This window comes from Malurus melanocephalus, unplaced genomic scaffold (genome assembly GCF_030028575.1).
Source record: "Malurus melanocephalus ecotype Western Australia unplaced genomic scaffold, MMel_1.1 scaffold_721, whole genome shotgun sequence".
NCBI classification, from domain to species: Eukaryota; Metazoa; Chordata; class Aves; order Passeriformes; family Maluridae; genus Malurus; species Malurus melanocephalus.
In genome coordinates this window covers 126,965-149,208 of record NW_026623953.1, presented here as the reverse complement: position 1 = coordinate 149,208, position 22,244 = coordinate 126,965, and the positions used below count along the sequence as shown (strand labels likewise).

General features: G+C 37.7%; 2 protein-coding genes across 11 annotated transcripts in view; one reads left to right on the top strand and one right to left on the bottom strand.

The window, feature by feature from the left end:
* CUL1 (cullin 1) overlaps positions 1-17,143 on the top strand; it is a 52,465-nt gene extending 35,322 nt beyond the window's left edge. For 2 of the 3 annotated variants that reach the window (XM_057384567.1, XM_057384568.1), the window contains exons 9-22: positions 3,369-3,499; positions 6,227-6,334; positions 6,431-6,537; positions 7,675-7,723; positions 8,251-8,382; positions 8,915-9,032; positions 9,967-10,043; positions 10,786-10,917; positions 11,728-11,820; positions 12,993-13,040; positions 13,143-13,225; positions 14,654-14,759; positions 15,505-15,618; positions 16,512-17,143. In XM_057384567.1, coding sequence (XP_057240550.1) covers positions 3,369-3,499; positions 6,227-6,334; positions 6,431-6,537; positions 7,675-7,723; positions 8,251-8,382; positions 8,915-9,032; positions 9,967-10,043; positions 10,786-10,917; positions 11,728-11,820; positions 12,993-13,040; positions 13,143-13,225; positions 14,654-14,759; positions 15,505-15,618; positions 16,512-16,592 — 1,379 coding nt within the window. In that variant the 3' untranslated portion in view covers positions 16,593-17,143. Of the gene's footprint in view, positions 1-3,368; positions 3,500-6,226; positions 6,335-6,430; positions 6,538-7,674; positions 7,724-8,250; positions 8,383-8,914; positions 9,033-9,966; positions 10,044-10,785; positions 10,918-11,727; positions 11,821-12,992; positions 13,041-13,142; positions 13,226-14,653; positions 14,760-15,504; positions 15,628-16,511 lie in introns of those variants that run through there. The other variant, XM_057384569.1, reaches the window with a different exon arrangement.
* A 1,919-nt stretch (positions 17,144-19,062) lies between these two features.
* The window catches only part of EZH2 (enhancer of zeste 2 polycomb repressive complex 2 subunit), a 50,999-nt gene continuing 47,817 nt past the window's right edge, over positions 19,063-22,244 (bottom strand). For all 8 annotated transcript variants that reach the window (XM_057384577.1, XM_057384571.1, XM_057384573.1 and 5 more), the window contains 5 exons: positions 21,845-21,940; positions 21,146-21,227; positions 20,295-20,375; positions 20,100-20,184; positions 19,063-19,392 (listed from right to left, as the gene is read on the bottom strand). In XM_057384577.1, the coding sequence (XP_057240560.1) occupies positions 19,332-19,392; positions 20,100-20,184; positions 20,295-20,375; positions 21,146-21,227; positions 21,845-21,940 (405 nt within the window). In that variant the 3' untranslated portion in view covers positions 19,063-19,331. The remainder of the gene's footprint in view (positions 19,393-20,099; positions 20,185-20,294; positions 20,376-21,145; positions 21,228-21,844; positions 21,941-22,244) is intronic.

Genomic DNA, 22,244 nt, shown 5'->3' with positions numbered 1-22,244 from the left:
GGACCTTATCCCAAACCCAGATATTAAGGCAGAACACCACTAGTTTGATTTCTCTTAATGGATGGAAGAGTTTCAAGAACACTTGAGCCATCCTTCCAGCAGAAGCTGAGGCTTATGTCAGAGAGATGGGAGGTGAAAAACAGACGAGTACTCTCTCCAGCTGTCTTAGTTTAATTTGTGGATCTTCCTGAGTCAGCACTGAAAATTTTAAAATCCAAAGTATGTAGAAGTATGTATGGGAAGTGTTAAAAAAGGAATAGAAGCAAATAATAGCTTTTAAAATAGAATATATAAAATATATAATATTGCATATAAAGCACAAGGGTGGAAATTGTTAATTGGTGAGGTAATTTTAGCTGTGAAAATGGTTTTTAAGAGTTGCTAATGGAGCAAGTTTGTATCATCACAGACAATACATAAAGACTTCTTCAGCACTTCCTCTGAARTAAGTGAAGGTTATCTGAGTTTAGGTCTCTTCAAGGAATTGTCAGTTGTGTTGGTTTGTATGAGTTTCTTCAGGAGCACAAAGTAACAACCAGAACTAATTCCTGTGGATCATGCAGATAAGGATGAATGATTGTTCTGGTTTCCCGGTTGGGGAATTAATTAAATCGGTATTTCAATCAGAGTAATGCTGTGTAGCTGAAATAGTGCTCCAAGAAAGTGGCAGGATGTAAGAGATACTGTGGTTAAGTTACTAATGATGATACTGTTCAWTTGAGAGTTTTAAATTGTAGCTATGACTGTCTTATTGTATATCAGTCTTAAAATGGYAACTATGAATTATTACTATAATAGTCACGTTGATAACTAAGAGATGCTTCAAAATCAAAAGGGAAATTCAGCATGATTAGTAGGTCAGAAGTTAGCTGATTCAAATGTAAATCATCTGTACTAATATTTAARTCAGATGTTTGTTTGTAAATGTTTACTCTGTAATTGGAAGAGATTTTGATGGGTGTTGGTTTGTGAAATGACTATGAATTATTTCTGACAATTGAAATAGCAATAGAACAAACAAGAATTTCTTTTCTGCAGTCAGGACGCCTTCACAGACTTTTCGGGTTTTTTTCCTACTTTAYCAAGCTCATGGCTTATGTGAGCCCTTAGTACAATCACTTACCATAAGTTTGTCAAGGTAAAAAAGAAAAGAAGTATCTTGTGTCTCAGGCACTGTCTAGTTATATTTCTTTGAGTTTACTTTCATGTAGGTTATTTCTAAGATTTACTAGACTCTTTTTAAAATGCTTGATTTTCATCCTTCTCTTTCAAAATATTTTCTCTTATTGGGATTCATTTATGCAAAATCTAGCAGTTCCCTGKCCATTTTTAAGATTCATGAAGTTTCAAGACTAGAAAATTTATTTTGAATTATAGTCTGATAATTCACTCTTTCATCTCTGTAATCAGTTCATTCTCAAATTTGTAATATACTAACATAGCCTTTGGTAGAATATTCTAAACTTAAAATAARAAGTTGCTCTTGATTAAAATATTTATTGCTTTGCTCTTGAAAGTACAGTGATTTTGAGGTCCTCCCATGCAARCCATGTTTGAGCATGTCCTATTACAGGCCACTCCTGTTGGTATTTTGTAACATTTTAATCATATTGTGCAACTAAGGTGTAAACTGGTTATAAAGGTTGWGGGACACATTCATCAGGTGTTACTTACTCACATCAGTAGGATACCTATAGGAAACAATTAGGTTTATTGGGAGAAGGCTGTGCTGCTGTAGGCAGAGTTACCATGCAAATRTTCCTTGAGGCTTTGTAGCATCTCTTCCTTATTTCACCTAACACAGAAATCCTGGCAGACCAACCTGGGAACYCTTGTTTGTGGATCAATCTAGCAGCAGCTTATTGTATCTATGCATGGCATTACTTTCCTACCTTTTTTCTAAAATTCTGTAGGGTATTATTATGTTCTTAAAACTGTTAATGTCAGGTTGTAATCATTATTTTCATAGAAAAAGATTTTCATTTTCAAATCCGCAAGTTTAAGATTGACAAAGTTTTAAGGAAAGTGTTATACAGAAATCTAACTGGATTGAAATGTCACCCCTTTAGTATTAGGAGGCATCAAACTCTGTGTGTTGTATTTCAGAGTAAGGTAGAGCTCCAGCTCATTGATTGCTCTGTTTTGTTTAATCTGATAATCCTCTGGTGGCAATAAATTGCTCACAAGCTTTTCAGAGAAGTCCTTACACTTCAGAAGAGCTAGATGCAGCTGTAAACTTTAAGATGGGCTCCACAAGGTGAAATACACTCCTTAGTTTTCAGTAAATAGTCTGATTGTTTACTGTTTCACTGGAATGCCTGTTCAGTGAGGCCAAGATTGCAAGAGATGACTGGTAAGTTGTGTACCTGGTTTATGGCCATTTCAAAGTTTGCTTTTGTTTTTTTTAAAGAGTTCTACACTCAGAAAATAAACACCATCTATCCTGTTGAAACTAAATAATAAAATCCAAAACCCTCTTCAGTATTAGACTTTCCAGAATTGGTAATTGATTTGGAAAGTCTTGGCTGAAAACTGGTGAGATTTTAATATGAAGCCTTAACATAAGTGAAATACATCYAGTTTATTTTCATCTTTATTAGTTCTATTGTAATGCTTTTCAGAACCTCCTTTTTTTCCAGATGCATTTATTTCTACTGGTAATCAGCTACTTAAAGTTTTTTTTAAGAGATATCTTTCACTGACAGTGCTTTATTGAAGGAATTTGATTAATAATGCTTCCGTTTATCTGCTAAGGTCGTATCAATATGTATCATATTGCCTTAACTTTCCTGCTGTTACCACTAATGCTGCCCAAAGTAACTGTTTATATGCAAAGGGCTACAAGTAGTGTTAGATCTCTGAGAATTGTCTTGTCCAGAGTGGGATTTAAAGGACAATGATCAGCTGGAAAATGTAATACTTGTTGCACAGCCAGCAGTAACATTAATAATAGTGTCTAATTCATGGTAACACTTCAAAATGTTATTTAAATAAGAGAGATTTAACACCATTTTWAAATCATTGCTTTAAACCTGTGAAAACTAAAAATCAGAAATAAATTTTCTACTATTCAAATGGTGGTTTTTTTATTCTTGAGACTTGTTTCATTGTAAAGGTAAAAAGTAGATCTTAATATAACAGATTGTTTTCTCTTTAACTAGTGTTAGCTTTCTGCATGAGTGCAAAGGTTTGCTGTACTGTATAATTGTTCAGTGTAGTTTTTTCTGGCTTTTTACAGGAGCAATTGCATGTGTGTTTTTGTTGACAATGGATGTTTAGCTCCTATTGACAACTTGTAAACGAGAAATTGGAGTACATACCCAGTACAAATGGGAGATGTTAGCTTTTCTCTTTTTTGTTTTTCACAGACTTGGGTCGCATGTATAATCTTGTATCTCGAATCCAGGATGGCCTTGGAGAGCTGAAAAARCTTTTGGAAACCCACATTCATAATCAGGGTCTAGCTGCAATTGAGAAATGTGGAGAAGCTGCACTAAATGCAAGTATCCCATCAAAATGAGTCTCTGTGTGGTTACTGCCAGGTTTACATTAGAGGACAGTGAATGCTTCCTGATGCAACCTCCAGTTTGCTTGTTTTCCCTCTCACTAATTTAATTTGTAAGGACTAGGCAATTCTCAAATGTTGACAGTAGGCTTAAAACTTTTTTAGTACTCTGAATTTTGGGGGGCTTTACGTGTGGAGTTTTTTTGTTTGATGTGGGGCAGGGGGAATTGGGGAGGGGTGTTTRTTTTGTTTGGGGGTGAAARGTGAGTTTGCTTCTGTGTTTTTGCTGTCAGGATGTCATACTGCTTCGAAAGCTCTCTGTGCAAATGGAACACCCAATACTTACAATACAAATACACCTGAAAGTCCACTGTTTCAAGAAGGATTATCCCCAGTTAACTGTATTTTATTTCATCRTCTTAAGGAATTCTGATTTGGATGGGACTGTCTAGAAAAAATTGCTGTTGGTTTGATTTTTTTGGATAATACCTTTATTCTGCTTGGAAAAGCATGAGAAATAGAAGAAGTAGGAACTGAAATGGTTGAAAAAGTCACAATATAAGGAGCAGGTCACATCTTTGGAAAGGTTGCTTTTTCAATTTTTGTCCCATAACTGTAATTTTAGAACTTAGTTTTGTTTTGATTAGGGTTGCATCTTGGCAACATGAAGTTGTTTAAATCCTTTGCTGACTTTCTTCTCTTTAGACAATAGGATATTTTCCAGGGGGAAAAAGGAATGAAGCATTGCACAAAGCAAAATCAGGGTAGAATATAGATTCTGGTAAATTTTGTTGAAGTGGAATTCAAGCAGCACTTGGACAATGCTTTCAGGTATTGTCACTGATGATAACAGCATTARTGTGATGCCCAGGGTGGTCCTGTTYAGGGTCAGGGGCTGGACTTCGATGATCCTTGTGGGTCCCTTCRAACTCAGGATACTCAATGATTCTGTGATTAACTTTGAGCTTGTTTCTGTGATTGACTTTGARTTTTGATAAAGTTCATTTTAACCTGTTGCTGTCCTGAGAAACTCTTGAARTAGCTTCATACTAAAGCAATAATCTACACTAAAGAGTGTGGTGTCTGTTGTTCCCTTCTATAGTTTTAAGTGCATAGCTCTTTAGCAGTGTTGATTTTCTATGAAAAATGAAGTAATTATGAAGCAAGTTTAGGAATCTTCAGCTTCATTTGTAAAATGTCCCCTTAAATTTTGAAATTAGATCTGCTCTGTGCTTGAGGCATAACCATGGTGGTCATCACTCTTGAGTTTTTTTTTTCTGTTTAGGCTTTGAAAAATTTACCAGAGAAAAAAATAAAAGCTCTTTCTCAAATAATTCTTTCATCTGTCAGAGAGGGAAGGCCCAAGATTTGTGTGTATTAGTTCTTTTGACTCCAACCATTTAAAAAAACACTTCGTGCCTCTGACACTTTCTTGTTTCCTCACCTTTCTATTTTATTCCTTTTCTTATTCCACACGTTTGTTGTTCATAGCAGTATCTCTGGCCATTTCCCTTGGGAACCATCTTGCCTCTTCTTGCAGTATCTTTCACACCATTGTATTGCTATTCAATATTGCTATATTGCCTTGGTAGCCCTCTATCACACTTAAATAGGATTGATTTTGCCCAACTTTATTTACCTGTACTGTGTCTAAACAGATAATCAGCTGAGCAAATGCCTCTCACTTTCTCTGTAGTCAGTGCAGAGAAGTAATCATRTCAGCCTGACTCATCTCACCTACTTTAGATTTTACTGCAGAATGAGATCTGCTCTAATCTTTGTTAACTGTAGTAACAAGACCACTTTTCAGTCAGAAGTTTTGCTGCTTTTTGTGCCTTTGGTTTGGTTTTGGTTTTGGTTTTTTTAGTCCTTGTAATCAGTAGATGTTTTTCTGAATGCCCTTCAAATCCAGTTGCATTCCTTATCTCCAAAATTCTCAGTAATCTCGGTTCTTTGTCTCAAGCATGGCATTAGATTGGTGGTCCACGTAGTCTGTCTTCAGTGGCAACATGAAATATTTTTCAGGATTGTGATAAAACCCCGCCCATATTCCACAGGCCATTGGCCATTTCTTGCCAGCAAGACCTTGTGTTCTCCAAATTGAAGACTTCTTTTTAGTCTGCTGTGTAGTAGCTGTCTTGTGTACCTGATGATTTACTTGCCCATCATTGTCCCTACTCTGACTCCATTCCATCTTTACTGAGATGCAAAGATCAGTAACTGCATATAGAACTCAATCTGAGTGCAATAAACTTGATGTTTATTGGCATTTGGGTGCCACTGTTGAGCAGATAATCTTTAAGAACTGCCAGTGAATTAGGTCTCTGTACTAAAGTTGTACCTATTGGATATACACCAGTTACATTCTTACTACAGAGATTTTCTTCTATARCAACTGCTGTTTTATGATTATCCAGCTCTCTCAGATGTGATTTGAAATAAGSTAAAGTCTTTGAAAATGTTTGCAGTGATTGAGTAAATATTTTGTTGTGTTTTGTACGGTATGATGTGTACACTCTGCACTCTGGTTGCTRTAAATGAAGACTTGTGCTAACATCGGTCTGTCCTGGACATAGGACCTGAACCAGTCTGGGTATTTCTAATACCTCAGACTTTCCTCACACAAATTTTCTTGGGCCAGTGAATAGCTCCATTTTGGAGGAAGTGAAAAGCAGAAAGTCAACAGGTTGCAAAATTCATGCTCTCTTTCTTTTTTTGCAGGATCCAAAAATGTATGTACAGACAGTGTTGGATGTCCATAAGAAATACAATGCTTTAGTCATGTCTGCATTCAACAATGATGCTGGCTTCGTGGCTGCACTAGACAAAGTAAGTGCAGATACTGGACTTCTTTTTATTTCCATTCAAAATGGGGGAAAAAAAAAAAAAGTGTCCCAAAATTTCACTGTCTTTGTTGATTTATAGGCTTGTGGTCGATTTATAAATAATAATGCAGTGACAAAAATGGCTCAATCATCCAGTAAATCCCCAGAGCTACTGGCACGATACTGTGACTCTTTACTAAAAAAAAGGTATGTCATCAAAGTCATTATTATTTCATGTTGGTTTTTATTTTAAAATGTTTCAGCCTATGAAGTTTTATACTGTCTTCAGAAACAGAACTTTGCWAGAAATTAATTGTAGTAGATTCTGGATACAAAAATTTCAGTAGGACCATTCCTAAAGGTTATGTTGTTTACATTTCTTTTTAAGGAAAAGTGGAGGAAATAAGCAAACCTTTCTCGCCTTACAAGAATCTTAAGTTTTGATTTTTCAGTAAAACAGAAGGAAGGGTTTTAGGAGAGGTTTTTTGCACTGAAAAATTTAAATTTGCTTGTATGTTGTAAAGAGATGCRCATTCCCTTTTTCCATTGAAACTGTTACTTTCCTTCTGTTGTTTTTTCTATACCTTCTTCCATCTGAGCAGAAATTGAGAAGGACAAAAACTTCTTTCTCACCTCCCATGGTTCATATTTTAATTCAARGTATTTGACTTTAAATGATTCAGCAGCTTATACACTGAGTTGGTATCAGCTCAATTCATACTGGTTAGGTGTCAGTTTTGTCCCTGGCAACATTTCTGATTGTTGCGGGGGAGGAAAAAATGCCCCACCAAACAACCCAAAAATGGAAGACCTTGCCTGCTTTTCCCTTTGCTGTCCYCTCCTTCCTTCAGCAAAGGATTCTTTTCTCCTTTACAAATACTGACTGTCTGCAGGGTAGATTTGGGGTTTGCCTGGTGGACAAGCGTGAGATGGAGGAAGACAATGTGGTGCCACCTGAGCTTTCACCCAGTCAAGTCCCAGCTTTGTGATCTGGTTTCTTCTCACTGTTGTAAGATAAGAAGATGGCATTTAGCAGTAGGAAGAGAGAGCTTGTTTAAGAGGAAGAGAGAGCCACGTTTAAGCCCATAAGTCCTGAGAAGTAATCAGGCTCCCAGCAAGTCAKGGTCCAGGAGTTGAACCTGTGACARTTGGGAACTTCAGTRATACTGACAGGTGGAGCAGTGAGGTGTTCACTTCATTACATTGTTTCATCTTTAAAGAGCCTTTGATTGCAAAACTACTCAAATCTGCATTCCTTTATTTCTGAAGTTTCCATGTACATTCATGTGTTGATTTAATTCTGCTGGTTTGGGACTCATTAAAAATGCACTTCTTTAATTGCAGCTCAAAGAATCCAGAAGAAGCAGAATTGGAAGATACACTCAATCAAGTGGTAAGATGTCTGTAAATACAGTTATATTCTGTGTAAGCTTTGGCAAGTCAGTAATATTTGATTGTCAYACGAGGTTGATAAAAGAGATAAAAATATTTTTGCATATTTGATTTAATTGCCTAGTATTTCAGTTTTTCAGTAACAATCTCTGTGTGGCTTTCAAAAATTATTATATTTTGTTGAAAACCCCTTTACAGGAGGTTTAAATGRACTATGTTGATGCTATGCTTTTACTTAATCTGTATATGCATACAAAGTATGTATATGTAATTTCTGCATTTTTTTGTATCATTATCTAACCACACAAATATAAAATGCTGTACATGGGGAATATACAGTTCACATGTTTAAGACAGTATCCATATTTAAATCAACACACACCACCAGTTCCTCCACCCTCTCCCAAAAAAGCCAAACGAAACCCCCAATCTTAAAAATTTAAGTGCAAATGAAGTAGTTTCTGCTACAGTTTTTTCAAGACAAATGTTTAAGTATTTTTTCCTTACAAATTATCTTGGCTTTTCCAGATGGTTGTCTTCAAGTACATTGAGGATAAAGATGTGTTTCAAAAATTCTATGCTAAAATGCTGGCAAAGAGACTTGTGCATCAGAACAGTGCCAGTGATGATGCTGAGGCAAGCATGATCTCCAAACTAAAAGTGAGTATTCCATGAGTGCCCCATGATCTGCTGCCTTGCAGGTCTTCAGACCTTCAAATTGTTTTGGAAAGCATTGATGTATGTACTTTCATTTGTTTATTTTATGCACAGAAAAACACACAACCTAAGTCTTTTTTGCTGGTTTTTTTTTTTTTAATCATAGGAACTTGTAGTGCTTTGCTGTCTGGTGGAGCTAAGCTTAATTATTCTTAACCAAATTAATGATGTAGATTTAATTATTCAAGGGAATGACTACTGAAAATTTGCTTAATTTCATTAACCCATATTTATGCAGAATTAAGCAAAATACAATTTACTACCCTTTGAGTATCTGTTTCCTTGTGTTTTGCCTAATTTTTAAACAGAAATATCTTCCCTTTTCAATGAGAAGCTCATATTCCACGGGGGTTGGCACTTTGAGTAAGGGAAATACAGAACTTTGTACATCTGTTAAGAAAATAGGTTCCAACGCTTTGATCTTCTCATTATCCAAAATATGTCTTGCTGATGTATCTGTGCTTTTAAAATACAGCAAGCTTGTGGTTTTGAGTAYACCTCCAAGCTGCAGCGGATGTTCCAAGATATTGGTGTAAGCAAGGATTTGAATGAGCAATTTAAAAAGCACCTCACCAATTCAGAACCATTAGATTGTAAGTAATACCTTTACCTAAGTTACTGTTGCATGGTTTAGCCTCCTCTTACTTCTACAATTTGACTTACTCATACTGCCATAAGTTAGTGTTGTTATGGGCAGATAGCTGGGGCTTGTAAGTTGTCTTCTAGGTCTGTCCTTTGTCTTCTAGTAGCATTTCCTATCTTTCATGAATAGCCTCTCCTGATTTTGCAGTTCATGTTTAGGTATATAACTAAATGAAGTTGAATCCTGTGTTTTCTTCTTTTTTTGGTTTTTTTTTTCATTTTAATTTTTGATTGGAGAAACATTTTTCCTTAAACAGTTTTGATTTTGAACACAAATGTGGCCTAAGTTCACACTTATGTGAAAATRTTAAGGATAAAAGTATGTTGTGTTCCAGGTTATTAGATGCCCCTATCACCTTTTTATGCTTTTCTTTTTATTTGAAGCACGTTGAACCAAATTSTGTCAAGAATTTATAATTATTTCTTGGATTACAATTCGAGTTCTATATTGTCTGGCATAAATTCTATTTAACTTTTCTATTATTTGTACTTTACTTGACCAAAATGCCTTAKAAGTATAGATGTGAAAGGTCTGTTCTTGCAGTTGTGTACTTTGGAGTGATGATGAACACTTACAATTTTCAAGCACTTGCGTGTTAAAAAAGAAATCCATTGTGGGGATAGAAACAGCGTAATAATTTCTCCAAGTGAGAGAAAATCGAGTTCCTGTAACAGTAAATCTAAAGCTCTCCAACTTCAGTGACATCTCTCATGAATAGCTTTGGTTTATGGTCTGACTAAAACGAATAGTGCTTAATTATTTTTTACCACATTAGTTTGACCACAAGGCCAAAACTATTTCTGTGTTRGAACTGGGAGTATGTTTGAAGAGGGGCTTAGAAGAAAGGGGGGTAATGCATCTCATCCTTTTCACCTCTCTTTCAGTGGATTTCAGCATCCAAGTGCTTAGTTCTGGATCGTGGCCATTCCAGCAGTCCTGCACATTTGCTCTGCCATCTGAGGTGAGGCACTTGCACTCGGTCTATCTGGACATAGAATGATCATGAGAGAAATTTGTTTTGCAAGGCTGCTGTCTTCTGTTGTGTATCAGAGAGGACTGCAACTGTCTCTCTCTTTGCCTATTTGACCTGAGGATGTTTGGAACAAGATAATTGAGTAAGGRTAGTAGGAGGGAAYGGTGTGAAATCCATGTTKTCATATTTTTCCCATGAAAAGTCSCTGGTTAATGAATCTTTCTTCAAAGCATTCAACAGCATTTAAAGCAAATCTTTGTAAGTTCACTTTTATGGGTATACTAAGAAAAGTTTTCATACCGTTRCTTCAGCTTTGCCCAGTAAAATCATTGGATGTTATAATCATTAGTTTTCTGCTGAGTGCTTATCCAGAAGAGACAAGACATGAATACTTAACATGAAAAATAAGTTTAGTGCTGTTACCTGGACGATGAAGGTTAAAAAGATATCTTTTCTAGTCATGCTTAATGTGTCCTAAAAGGATGAATGAAACTTAAATGCTTGTTTACATTTGTACTGTTAATGATACTTTAAGGGGGAAACTTGTAGCAAAGGGAAATTTTCATCCAGTCTGCTGAATTTGAGTATTTTGGGTGTCTGTGTTACTCAGACAACATTGTGGTTGAGGGTGATCAGATTTGATGATCCTCTGTTGCTTCCATAGTATGTTCTAGCAATGGTAAATGAAGGTAAATAATTTTATTTATTTATTTCTGATGTTTTTATACAGTTAGAACGGAGCTATCAGAGATTTACTGCATTTTATGCCAGTCGTCATAGTGGAAGAAAATTAACATGGTTATATCAGCTGTCCAAAGGGGAATTGGTTACCAACTGTTTCAAAAACAGATACACATTGCAGGTAAGGACAAGTCATGCCAATAGAAACTCTTGGTGATGGTTGTATTCAGAGGACATTCAGAGGATGCAGCTGGTAGAACTTTTATTGTATGTTTATTTTATTGACTGTACCGATACTAATGATCTGTGTTTAAAAGAAAATTGGCTTAGGAAATGGAACACATTGCCTGTGGTTTAAACAGGTGTTGAGCAGCATTTTGTGAGACAAKTACAGCCTCTTTGCCTAGGACCTCWTGCTGCTTATACTTTCCTGTCTGTTTTCTCTCAAGAAGTAGATGGGATGGGGAGTTCACAATAGTGAGAAGAAACAAGATGATCTCTTTGAACTTGTCATCAGCATATGTTAACCCTATGGTGGTAGACGTGGATAAACCACTGATACCCGCTTTGTTTATAAATTTGGTTTCATTATTCTGCTGGAGTTGGGAGGGTTGAATTCAGTAGAGTTTAATGAAGATTAAATGAGTAAGGGTCAGAGTGACRGAGGAAAGCAATTTTAAGCTATATTAGCAAGTAGAAGGATAATGCTTTGATACCATAATAGAAGATTTGATAAGGTGTCTGCAGTGAGCTAAATAATCCTAATCCTGGGGTTTGTGTTTAGATAATGCTGGAAGAGGGAGTTCTAGTTGTATAAGCAACATATAATTTTTATTTATTATTAGCACTGACTGGGTATTCTCTGTTGTCCAAATGTTCCAGTGTGTGTGTTTAACTGGTGAATTTCAGGCTGTTGAAATTCAGAAAGTKTTTGTTCTCATTTGCTGATTTCCCCCCTCTCCCCTCTGTTCTCTGTTTTTGGATCTGTCAGGCATCCACATTCCAGATGGCAATTTTACTGCAGTACAACACAGAAGATGCCTACACCGTGCAGCAGCTGACAGACAGCACTCAAATAAAAATGGTAGTGACTCTGCACATTTTACTACGCTCTTGTGAGCAAGTGTTTCCGTCTTCAGGACTCTTCCTGCTATCATAAGAAATTTGGATTACCCATGCTTGGAGCCAGAATCAGTTCCTGTCCYGAAAGAGACAGATGTGCTCTATTCTTGGTCAATTCACTTTGCTGCTTTACTTTCCTGTAATCATAACTCTGTGGTCTTCTGATGACTCTTARTGCATGGACATTCCTGTTCATGACTGGAGTGAATTGTCTAGCTCTCTGTTGAGCTCTGGTTGGAAGTTTTCAGTGTTTCAAACATTTTAATGTTTAAGAGACAACATTCTATCAAAAACAGCATTTTCCCAGAATGATTGGTCCATGGATCTGTCATTCTTTTATACCTCAAGGCTTTTTTACATGAACATCATAAATCCGCAATTCATTGGCTAACGCTCTGCTGTGGAGAAGGTTTTCTCCTTTCCTTTCCAAGCAGAGTTTATGGCCCACAGTTTATTTGGCATTTATTTGGCCTTTAGTAGTAGGTTTGAATCAAGTCTGCTCCAACTTGTGGAAAGTTAGGCAATTCCTATTCAGCGGGATCTTTACTTCTAGAAATGCACACCTGAACAATTATTGTTTCTGATGGTTACAGCAAACCCAGAAGTCTTAGGGGTTGCCATTTATTAGACTGTGGTAAAATAGCAGTTTTGCAAGCCTGCACAGAATATTGCCAGCAGCCTTCTGGGTGACCAATCAGCAACAGCAACCATAACAGGTCCCTGTTAAAAGAAAAATATGTTAATCAGAAAGCAGAGAGTGCTTGCTTTCTGAAGTTTAAGCTTGCCATCGTGTATACATATTTGCATTGTTTGGGAAAAATTATTTCTTAGGCATATAAATCTGCTTGCAAAATAGTTCCTAAAGCAGCAGCTGGAAAGAKCTCTTGTTTGGAATTAGTCTTTTTTAAGAATTTTATGTTACTTGACCAATCACAAGGTGGTTGTATCATAACACCCAAAAAGGATATTATGTGTTATTTCTGCAAACTGTGTTTTTACTGCTTTCTTTCCGCTGTTATTTTTCAGTGTTCTGCATTTGTTAGTTCTTTSTCTAAATATGTACATTCTTGTTCAAGTTTTTAATTTAGACAATGGTGTTGTCTATCTGCACTGATATTTTGTATAATTTTGTAGGATATCTTGGCACAAGTTCTACAGATACTGTTGAAATCAAAATTGCTGGTAAGTACTCTTGCTTTCTTATGACCTGCTTAACATATAGTGAAATATATATATACATACATATGAATAAACACTATTTATTTGTTTGTTTATTTCTTGCAGGTTTTGGAAGATGAAAATGCAAATGTTGATGAAGTGGAGTTAAAACCAGATACTTTAATAAAACTGTATCTTGGTTACAAAAAGTAAGGAAAAACTTGAGCAGCATACATCACTTATAATGGGTAGCATCCTCCTCTGCTTTCAAAATCTGGGTGAAACCTAATATGCTTAGGATGAAAGCTTCAGGGTTCAAATGCCAATTCAAATGTAGATCTAATGTGTAGCAGCATTAAGGGAGAGTGCTGGCTACTGCGTGGGCATCATATGATTTCAGCTCTTTGACTCTGTCATAAAGTCTGTCGAGGCCTGACATTTCATATGTCCTTTTAAATCTTGTCTAATTCTTGAGTAATTGGTTCAAGCGCTGCTGTCACACCAAGATGCATGATTCGCATGCATTTGGCAAAATCCACAATACTTTATAAGGTTACAGTAGTGTCCAGTGACCAGCAAAGGTCAAAGGCATAAATGTTCATCCACTACTGCTAACACGAGAAGATCAGGCTTATTTTATAACCACAGAGTATACTGTGATTTGAAGACGTAATAAGCGTGATTTTCAGTAGGTTTTATTACTTACTTTGAACAGTTGTGTATTTTAAGCTGTTTACAGCAGCGTGGTACTTTTTATCATGCTCACCAGAGCATAGATATAAACACACTGTAAATTCAGTGAGGAGTTCAGTACTTCCCRAAGATAAGATCTCGAGTGAAAGAAACATTTTAAAACCTTTTCTTGTACCTCACTCTTTATCTGCTTTCTATCCCCTTTACCAATAATTAAAGGTTTGAGAATTCATGGTCAGTTACATTAAATGCAGTGATGGAAACAGCTCAGTGTTGCTGTATTGTGCAGCTTCTGGCTCCCAGTTAATGATGGAGAACACTGTGCTAAATAAATAACAGCTCCTCTCCCCAGTGCAGCCAACAGGCTGAGCAGAGCCCTGTGCTCCCTGGTGCTCTGATGCTGGTGTTTGATCCMCTTTTGTGACACAGGACCTTGTCTTGAGATGACCACGTGTGACCACAGCCATTAGTGCCAGGGAGCGTGTGAAAGAAAGGCAGAGCTCAGATCTGCAGAACAAAAGGATCTCTCCACATTATGCTCAGAATCCAGTCTGCAAATCAGAAAGGGGATTTTATTTCYATTGACTTCCTTTGTCCCCTTTACTTACTCGAAGCCTCTTACTAAAAACAGAAATGTTTTGAATACAGTGTAACTGTACAGTGCCTAGTTAGACCTCACAGATCACTAGGACAGATGCAGGAAGTTGTGAAATACACAGACACGCACCAGAAAGGTATTTTGTTTCTTTGGTTGGTTGTGGGCATTTTTTTTTAACTTGAATAAGATGTCTAAAGTTTTCAGAAGAGACAAAGTCCTCTTTTGTTGTAATGTAATTATGGTGGTGTGGCTATTATTTTCGAGTTGRGTTTTGTTTGCAGTTTTTTCTGTGTTTCTGTGGTTTTTAAACAGGGTAATTATTACTAACTTCTGCTTTTCTTTGCAGCAAAAAATTAAGGGTAAACATCAATGTGCCAATGAAGACTGAACAGAAGCAGGAGCAAGAAACTACACACAAAAATATAGAGGAAGATAGGAAACTACTGATTCAGGTGAGTTTTATTGCAGARTGCTGCCATGAACTCAGAATCACAACTTTGTAATCATTTAATGAAGCTTAGTGTAGGGTTTTCTTAATTTTCCTTAGAAGATAGTATGCCATTGCAGTGCAAGTTCAAAAAGTGTGTTTTAAAATGTTCTTAAAGGTGATTGGAGTTTGTGGTAACTAGAGGAAGGCTTTTCTACTGATGTGTTCTTCACATTCTTTCAAACCTGATGCTGATGAGTGTTTGGGTTTCATGGTTACACATGTTCACCAGGGTTGTCCTGGATGAAATCTGAGTAATAAAAAAAAATAATAATACCCAGGTAGTATGAAATTAACAATGGTTTTATATCAGTTCSTTTGGAATCCACTTGAGAGGCAGGGGAAGGAAATTCAGATGTACCACAAAGAGAGTGTCACAGTAAGGTTAAATATATAATGAAGGCTTTTGGTTACACAAGTAGTTTTGTGTAGCTCTTGCTACCAGTTGGTGCTGCTGTTATGACTGACTGACTCTAAGCACAGTTCTAAAAATTCATGTGCCACTCACTTTTGATGGCTGTAGGCTGTGTAGAATCTGAGTTCTTGAAGTCTGTGTGAGTAGCTGACACTTGGGGCAAAGCTTYTCCCCGTCTGTGCTCGAGTTTGTTGTGGTGCTTCTGCACAAGCAGATGTGATCTAGGGAAGTTAAATGGCTTCATCCACAGGGACAAATTTGCTCCTAAACACATCTTCCTGACTTTTCTGTGCAGGCTGCTATTGTAAGAATCATGAAAATGAGGAAGGTTCTAAAACACCAGCAACTGCTTGGAGAAGTGCTAACACAGCTGTCCTCAAGGTTCAAGCCACGAGTTCCTGTAATTAAGGTATGTTAGAACCACATCTCTGAACCTGGATTCCAGGAGGTGAGGAGGATATACAGATAAAACACATGCTTCTGAATTAAAAAGGAAAGCCAAGGAGATGGGATGGGCAAGGACAGATTTTTTGAGYCCAAGTAGGAAATATTTTAACCAGAAATACTGCATTTCTCTTAGGGCAAAATCAGTGTTCTGCATTGTTTGCTGTGGTGGTCAAATAGTGGCAGGATTGCATCTCTTCACATCAGTGTCAGCTTATCCTAGCCTTTGATCCAGGCTCACCTTTTGTTCTTGGTCTCCCAGTTGTGGGAGTAAAGTCAGCCTTGSTGTTGGCTCAACAAGTTTCCTGCTTCCTCTTGCAATAAAAATATTGGGGAGGTGGGCATTGGATTTAATTATTTATTCAAAATTATATTGATTATTCATTTATGTATATTGATTTCTTCACCAGTTTGTTAAAGTGAGYTCACCAGCAGTTTTTACATCCACAACCAAGGGGCAGGTGGGGCAAAGTACAGGCGGTGGAGCAGTTGCATAAACTGGCACCARTATTGGGCAGTGACACTAGCAGCTCCTCACTGCAGCTCTTGCATGAGGTCCCTGTATCTTGGTGTCATTCTTTATTTGCTGTCTTACTGTGAAGTTGCTCAGCATACTGATGATCTCCCAGTCACACCCCTGGAATGGCATCCAGTAAGTGTAATTCASTTTAGTGGATTAAAAGCCCTCTGCTTGGAAGTGCTCAGAAAGAGAAAAGTGAACTGCTGTGTTTCTGTCCTTTGCCTACTTCCATCCTCTGCTTGGCAGGCATCCCGTGGGGGTCAAAATCAAAGTTTGCAGCAACCCCAGGGAGGGCTTTTCAGCCTGTGTCCCACCTCTTGCCTCTGTTCCTCCCGCAGAAATGCATTGACATCCTCATTGAGAAGGAGTATTTGGAACGTGTAGATGGTGAGAAGGACACCTACAGTTACTTGGCTTAACATTTTTATTAGCAATTACTTGACTGTGTGACACTCGGCAAGTAGGTATGTGATGGAAAGAATGAAAGCAACAGAACTTCATAGCAGCCACCCTGCTGCCATTTGGACCTCCCTTTTTAATGACTGAGACCAGGACTCCATCAGCCAGTCTCAGATTTACATCAGAACTGCTCAGGATTGATACATTTCAAGTATGTAAATATGGACACCAATGCCATTTAACCTAAGTTAAGAACAGAAAGGAATCAGACCCTTCTCGTTTAAGGGTTGCATGCTACTGCATTTAAATCAATACATTGGCTATATGATAAACAGCTGCCATCACAGGCAGTACTTATACATGTTGGCAGCACTTGGAGAGCAAGTCTGAATGGACCCATGTGTAATCTGCTATGAAAAACCATTTGTATAGTGTGTTTCATTTTTTAATGTGTGATAAATAATAAAAAAAAAATTAAAAGATTTCTGTACAAGTTGCATTTGGTTTTATTGTTTTAAGTTTCATGACTTATCTTTCTAAATGTAAATAAAAGGTATAATGGTTATGAAAGCTATTAGAAATTTGTTTTGCTTTTCCTCCCGATTTTCTGGTGCTTTAAGAACATTTTGTTCCCTGAAGAAATTGTCATCTATCATTATCTGTGCAAGTTATTTCTTTTTGAAGAGGAAATGTCTACGCTTTGAAAATAAATTTGTGATGATTTCACAAGATGGAGAACAGAAAATACTCAGAATATATGTGGCAATGCTGAAATTGCCATCTGAAATTGGAGCTGGTTTTAATACTGCTCATAGTGCTATAAAATGCATCACACTTGCATACATGTGCCTGAAATAAAGGTTTWGGCTGCCCATTTCTTTGATTAGAACAGAAAACTGAGTGTGTTCCTAAAGATTAATTCCCATTAAATGCAACCTTGATGGGAATTAAAATACTTTTGAGTGTTGCTGCACGTACCTTGATTGACCAGGCCTCATTCCATTCTTCTCACATTTTATGGAGTATTAGCTTTCAACATGATACAAGCAAAATGCTGCCATCCTCACAGATCTCATTTTTGGTAATTTATATTTTCTAATTATTTAACTTCTGTAGCTATTTTACCCTCTAGAATCTGATTTGTTAAGCATTTCTCACAGGAAGGGAGCCAGGTTTTGTGTTGCTAATGTTTATTCTCCTGAGGGAAGCTAATGGTTATAGGTGAACACTGGGTTTAAAAAAAATTATGGAGTAGTAGATGTGATGCAAACTGACTTGGAAAAAGGGAGGGATAAGTGTAATCTGCACTTGAGATTTTCTGTGCTTGCTATTTCTGTTCTGAAAGAGCTAAAGACTGCCATTATGGGCAAYAGAAGCATCTTGCTGCTCAGTTTGAAAATACCTTTTGGAAACTTAGAAGAGTGGAGCTTGTGATGCCTCTTTAACTTTTTGGTTTTTTAAGATGCTGATTCGTTTTTGTAAACTGTTCTTGCACAAAATTTAGGGCCGACAGATTTTTGTAGCAGGATCTGTTATGATGACAAAGGAGCTTCAATTCCTTTCTTACTTGGAAGGCAAGAAATTATCTACTCTGAGCTGCCTTTCAAAGCCCAGACTTCGCCCTGGGCTGATTAAAGCAGTGCTTTGTGTACTCAATCTTCAGACCAGGAGCTGTGCTCTACCCTAGCAGAGAGAAAATCAGGTTTTAACTYCTTGCACTGTGCTTTCCCTCATGAACTCTTGGTTCTTACTTGGGCCACCACCAAGCAGGGGGGCATGTGGCAGCTGCCCGCTCTGTAGGGAGCATGGAAGCAGGAAGAGCTGAACTCAGCCCCAGGCTTGGAACCCCCTCGGAGCAGAAGGCACATGGTCACCCTGGACAGTTGTCGGAATCAGTTTGGCAATCATGACCCCCTCTACCTGCCCTCCCAATCCATCTGATTTGACCATTGTGTTCTACCTCACAGGAGGCTGCAGAGTTCACAATCCACGGGCAAGTAAGAAATAAATGTGGTAGCCCTGTACACGGCCCAGACGGACATCTAGCTGCAATCTAAATGATTSTGGATAAAAACCATACCTTTCTCTTCTGCATCGCTTTAATTTTTTAATGTATGTGTAACTACTATTGTATTCATTCAGTTTGGTGCTTAGAAGAAGCCACAGTGAGGGCATCATTACCACAGCTTTATCAGCTAGTCTGGCACTTGGGGCTGCAGCCCTTAACTCTGGAGAACATGGATGGAGCTGCATGCCAAGGGAGCAGAGAAACTGCAAGACCACGCCTGTCTCACTTAAGTGCTGCAGCACCACAATCACCTGACTGACATCTCTGCTGTTGGCATCTCCACCCTGATGGGACGTGTGACCCAAAGTAACAGGAACAGACTGAGGCAAGTATAGAGTTGCCTTTGCTGAGAAGCTACAAGTTAAATTCTCATTGCTTCCTCAATGGGGAGACACAAAATTCCAACTCAGTTCCAGTAAAAATGAAGAAGTTCAAGTATCCTTTATTCAAGGTTGAAAAATGTACCACACCACATTATTGCAAAAGTTCATAGGTACAAAACACTTTGCAGCTGGTGACAAGGCAATAAAAAGTTGGGTTTTTTAAAATTTGTTACTATAAATTACTGTTACAGTACTTTGCAAATACAGAATTTCAAATTGCATCATTTTTATTTTTCTAAAATTGCCCACAGTACTAGAAATTCCTGAAGATAAGGCAGCTGTTTGTTTAAAAGAAGAGGTAGCTGGTGTCAAGGGATTTCCATTTCTCTTTCAATGCCCACATACTTAAGGGCATCAGCTTGGCTATATCTGAAATTTAAAAAAAAAAACGGGATCACAAATAAAAAACTATTATCAAGGAACTTTTCAGCTTCATTGTTCTGTTGATGGCACCATAGCCTGGAATACTCTCAGATTTCCCAGTTTCCTCACCAGCTGGGGCATTTCCTCCATGTGTGAATTTGCAGATGCATAACACTGCTGACCMCTTGACAAAATACTTTTAGAGGTATTTGATCAAGAAGAGACAAACCACTAAAATTCTATACTTTTTCCACCTTGAATCTCCAGTCCTTAAGTTCATTTTCACTACTGGAAAGCAGCTGCATTTCTCAAGGTTGGCCTATGCAGCATTGGCACTGGACAGCTTCGTTTTCATCAAGTGAGATAATTGTAGAGGAGAGTAACACTTTCTTAGCTTAGCAAGCATTTCTCTGTAGATATGCAACACTTTTTGCCTATTTCTGAATGGTGGCGGAGTCAACTCATAACTGGTACCTGGAGAACCCTCCCAGAGAAAGTCAGTCCCCATTTGTCAACATTTGGCTCTATACAAGCTGCTGTACCACATTTGGGGGCTCTTAACCAGCTGCTTTGCTCAAATCAGTCTTTCTATGGCATCTGGCCTAACAAAACCCATTGTTGCTACTCAGCACTGCTGAGACCTGAGGTTGCAAAGACCAGGCAGGCACAGAGATACTGAACGCTAATCCCATCTGTGAAATCCATCTACCCACCTGTAGTCAAAGAACAGTTCTTCTCCAGTCTGAATGGCTCTTTTAGCAAATATTCCTATTCTGTGATCACCATTAACCATCATAACTGTTGTAAAAGAAATCAGGTATGTCAGTACAAATACTGATAAAATGCATGCTGAAGTATCTCACAATATTGCATATGTTGATAAAAAAGTAAGTGAATGTAAAACTTACCTTTTGCATAGCAGTTGGGATTTACTGAATGGTTTGCAAATCTAATTTTGTTGCCCTTGCGTGTTGCATCAACCACAAAATCTAGGGGGGGCAGAAAAAACAACAAAACCRAAAAATGATGGGTCACCCACAAACACATTTTTGACTTTAATACCCTTGGATTTAGCAGCTGGAGAAGATAACTGCACAGCTTTCCACATGGAAGAGTTGGCCCATCRTTACAACAACTGTGCTCTGCTGCTCCACACTGGGCTTTCCCTTTACCTCCTGCCACAATGGCATCACCACAGCTTCTCATTGAAGCTTCTCTATCTGTGTGGACAAGCTCCATAGATATGCCAAGTCAACAMACATAAAACAGTGGGCTTTTTCCTCATTTCAACTATATTCTAGTATTTTATGGTTGACATAGTGCAGTCTGTATTTTTCTCTAGTGGCRGCAGCCACATACCACATACCTGTGTGTGGCTTTTTTCTTCACAACACAATAACCATCATAACTTACTGCTGATTTAAGWCAGTAGAATTATTTCAGACAATACCTGGGCAAGCCTTTTAAATTCTTTATTCTGCTTAATGTCTGCACATAATTTTACTCCATGAAGTTCTACTCCTCTTGTGTAGCTGCTTGTGTAATAGGCTCCATCACTACATCTAGCTGACAAGAATTTAGAGCGAAAAAAASCCCAAACACCAGCTATCAATAGGATGAATCCACACTCTGATAGGGAAAGATGGTGGGAAGAAGTTCTTATTGTTACCTGCTGTCTGCAGAAGAACAGGGCTGAACAAAATGCTGAGCATACATACTTTACTTATGCTGCCAAGGGTTCCAACTAATGCATACGTACCATTATTCAAGTTAAACAGAAAGCTGCACATGTATTTGTCGTACACTTTTCCTCTTCTGTCTGCCTCATCCTGAGAAATAATCTGAAAGAAACAGTACTTGTAAAAAAGAGAAGAACTCCATTTTGTAACCATAGCAGCTTAATGTGAAAACCCCCCCCAATATTCTGGAAGACAGGTGGGAGTTTTTTATTCTCTGGGATTCAAAGTATTCCCAAACAAAGTATTGTTTTCAGCAGGCATTCTATTCTGCACTTACCAAACATCAACGCTTTGCTCTTAGAATAAATTCTTACAGAGCAAAAGAAATGCAAGAACTGCTTTTCATCTCAAAATCAGGAGTGCATACCTGATTCAGGGTTTTATTCCTACAGAATATAGCTTAGTGAAAGCACCTGCTGACTTCAAGTACTATACATGATTTGCCACCAAATTCCAAGCCTGTCTGAACCAAAGTTCCATCTAAGATAAAAATGACATTCCAGCCTCTCCTCACAAGAATCTATTTCAAAATTTTTGTGRCAGTTCAACTGTGTATTTCCTGGGGTCAGAGCCTGTGACAGCAGTATCTATGCACTGAATCAGCCACATGGCTCTGTCTAAACGTGGTACCAGGTTAAAGACAGTGGTATCCCATGGCTGCTCTCTGTCAATGCATAACTTGACCAATTAAGCTCATAACCAGTGTTCTCCATCCTTACCTCACCACAGTATTCAGAGATGAATTCATTCTTCTGTACAGGATCTTTGATAAAAATTCCCCAGCCTGCCACATCTGAAGGTGCCAATAGTAAGTGCTGTGGAGCAGAAAACCCAGGAAGTTTAGACACACCTGACTTAGATCTGAGTTCAGGTTTTTTTTCCATTTTGTTTTGTATCACTTAACTGTATCACTTAGTGAAATGTGTATGATGGAAATACAGGAGAGCAGACAAATCCAGAGTATTCCAATGATCAAACCCACACTAAAATTAGAGCTTGTGGATCAGAAGATGCATGTAAAAGAAAAATTACCTCAAGTATTTGCTAACTACTAAAAATTCTGGTTTAACCTTGAAATGAGGGTGTTACATAAAAAATCATTTACGAAAACCTTCAATG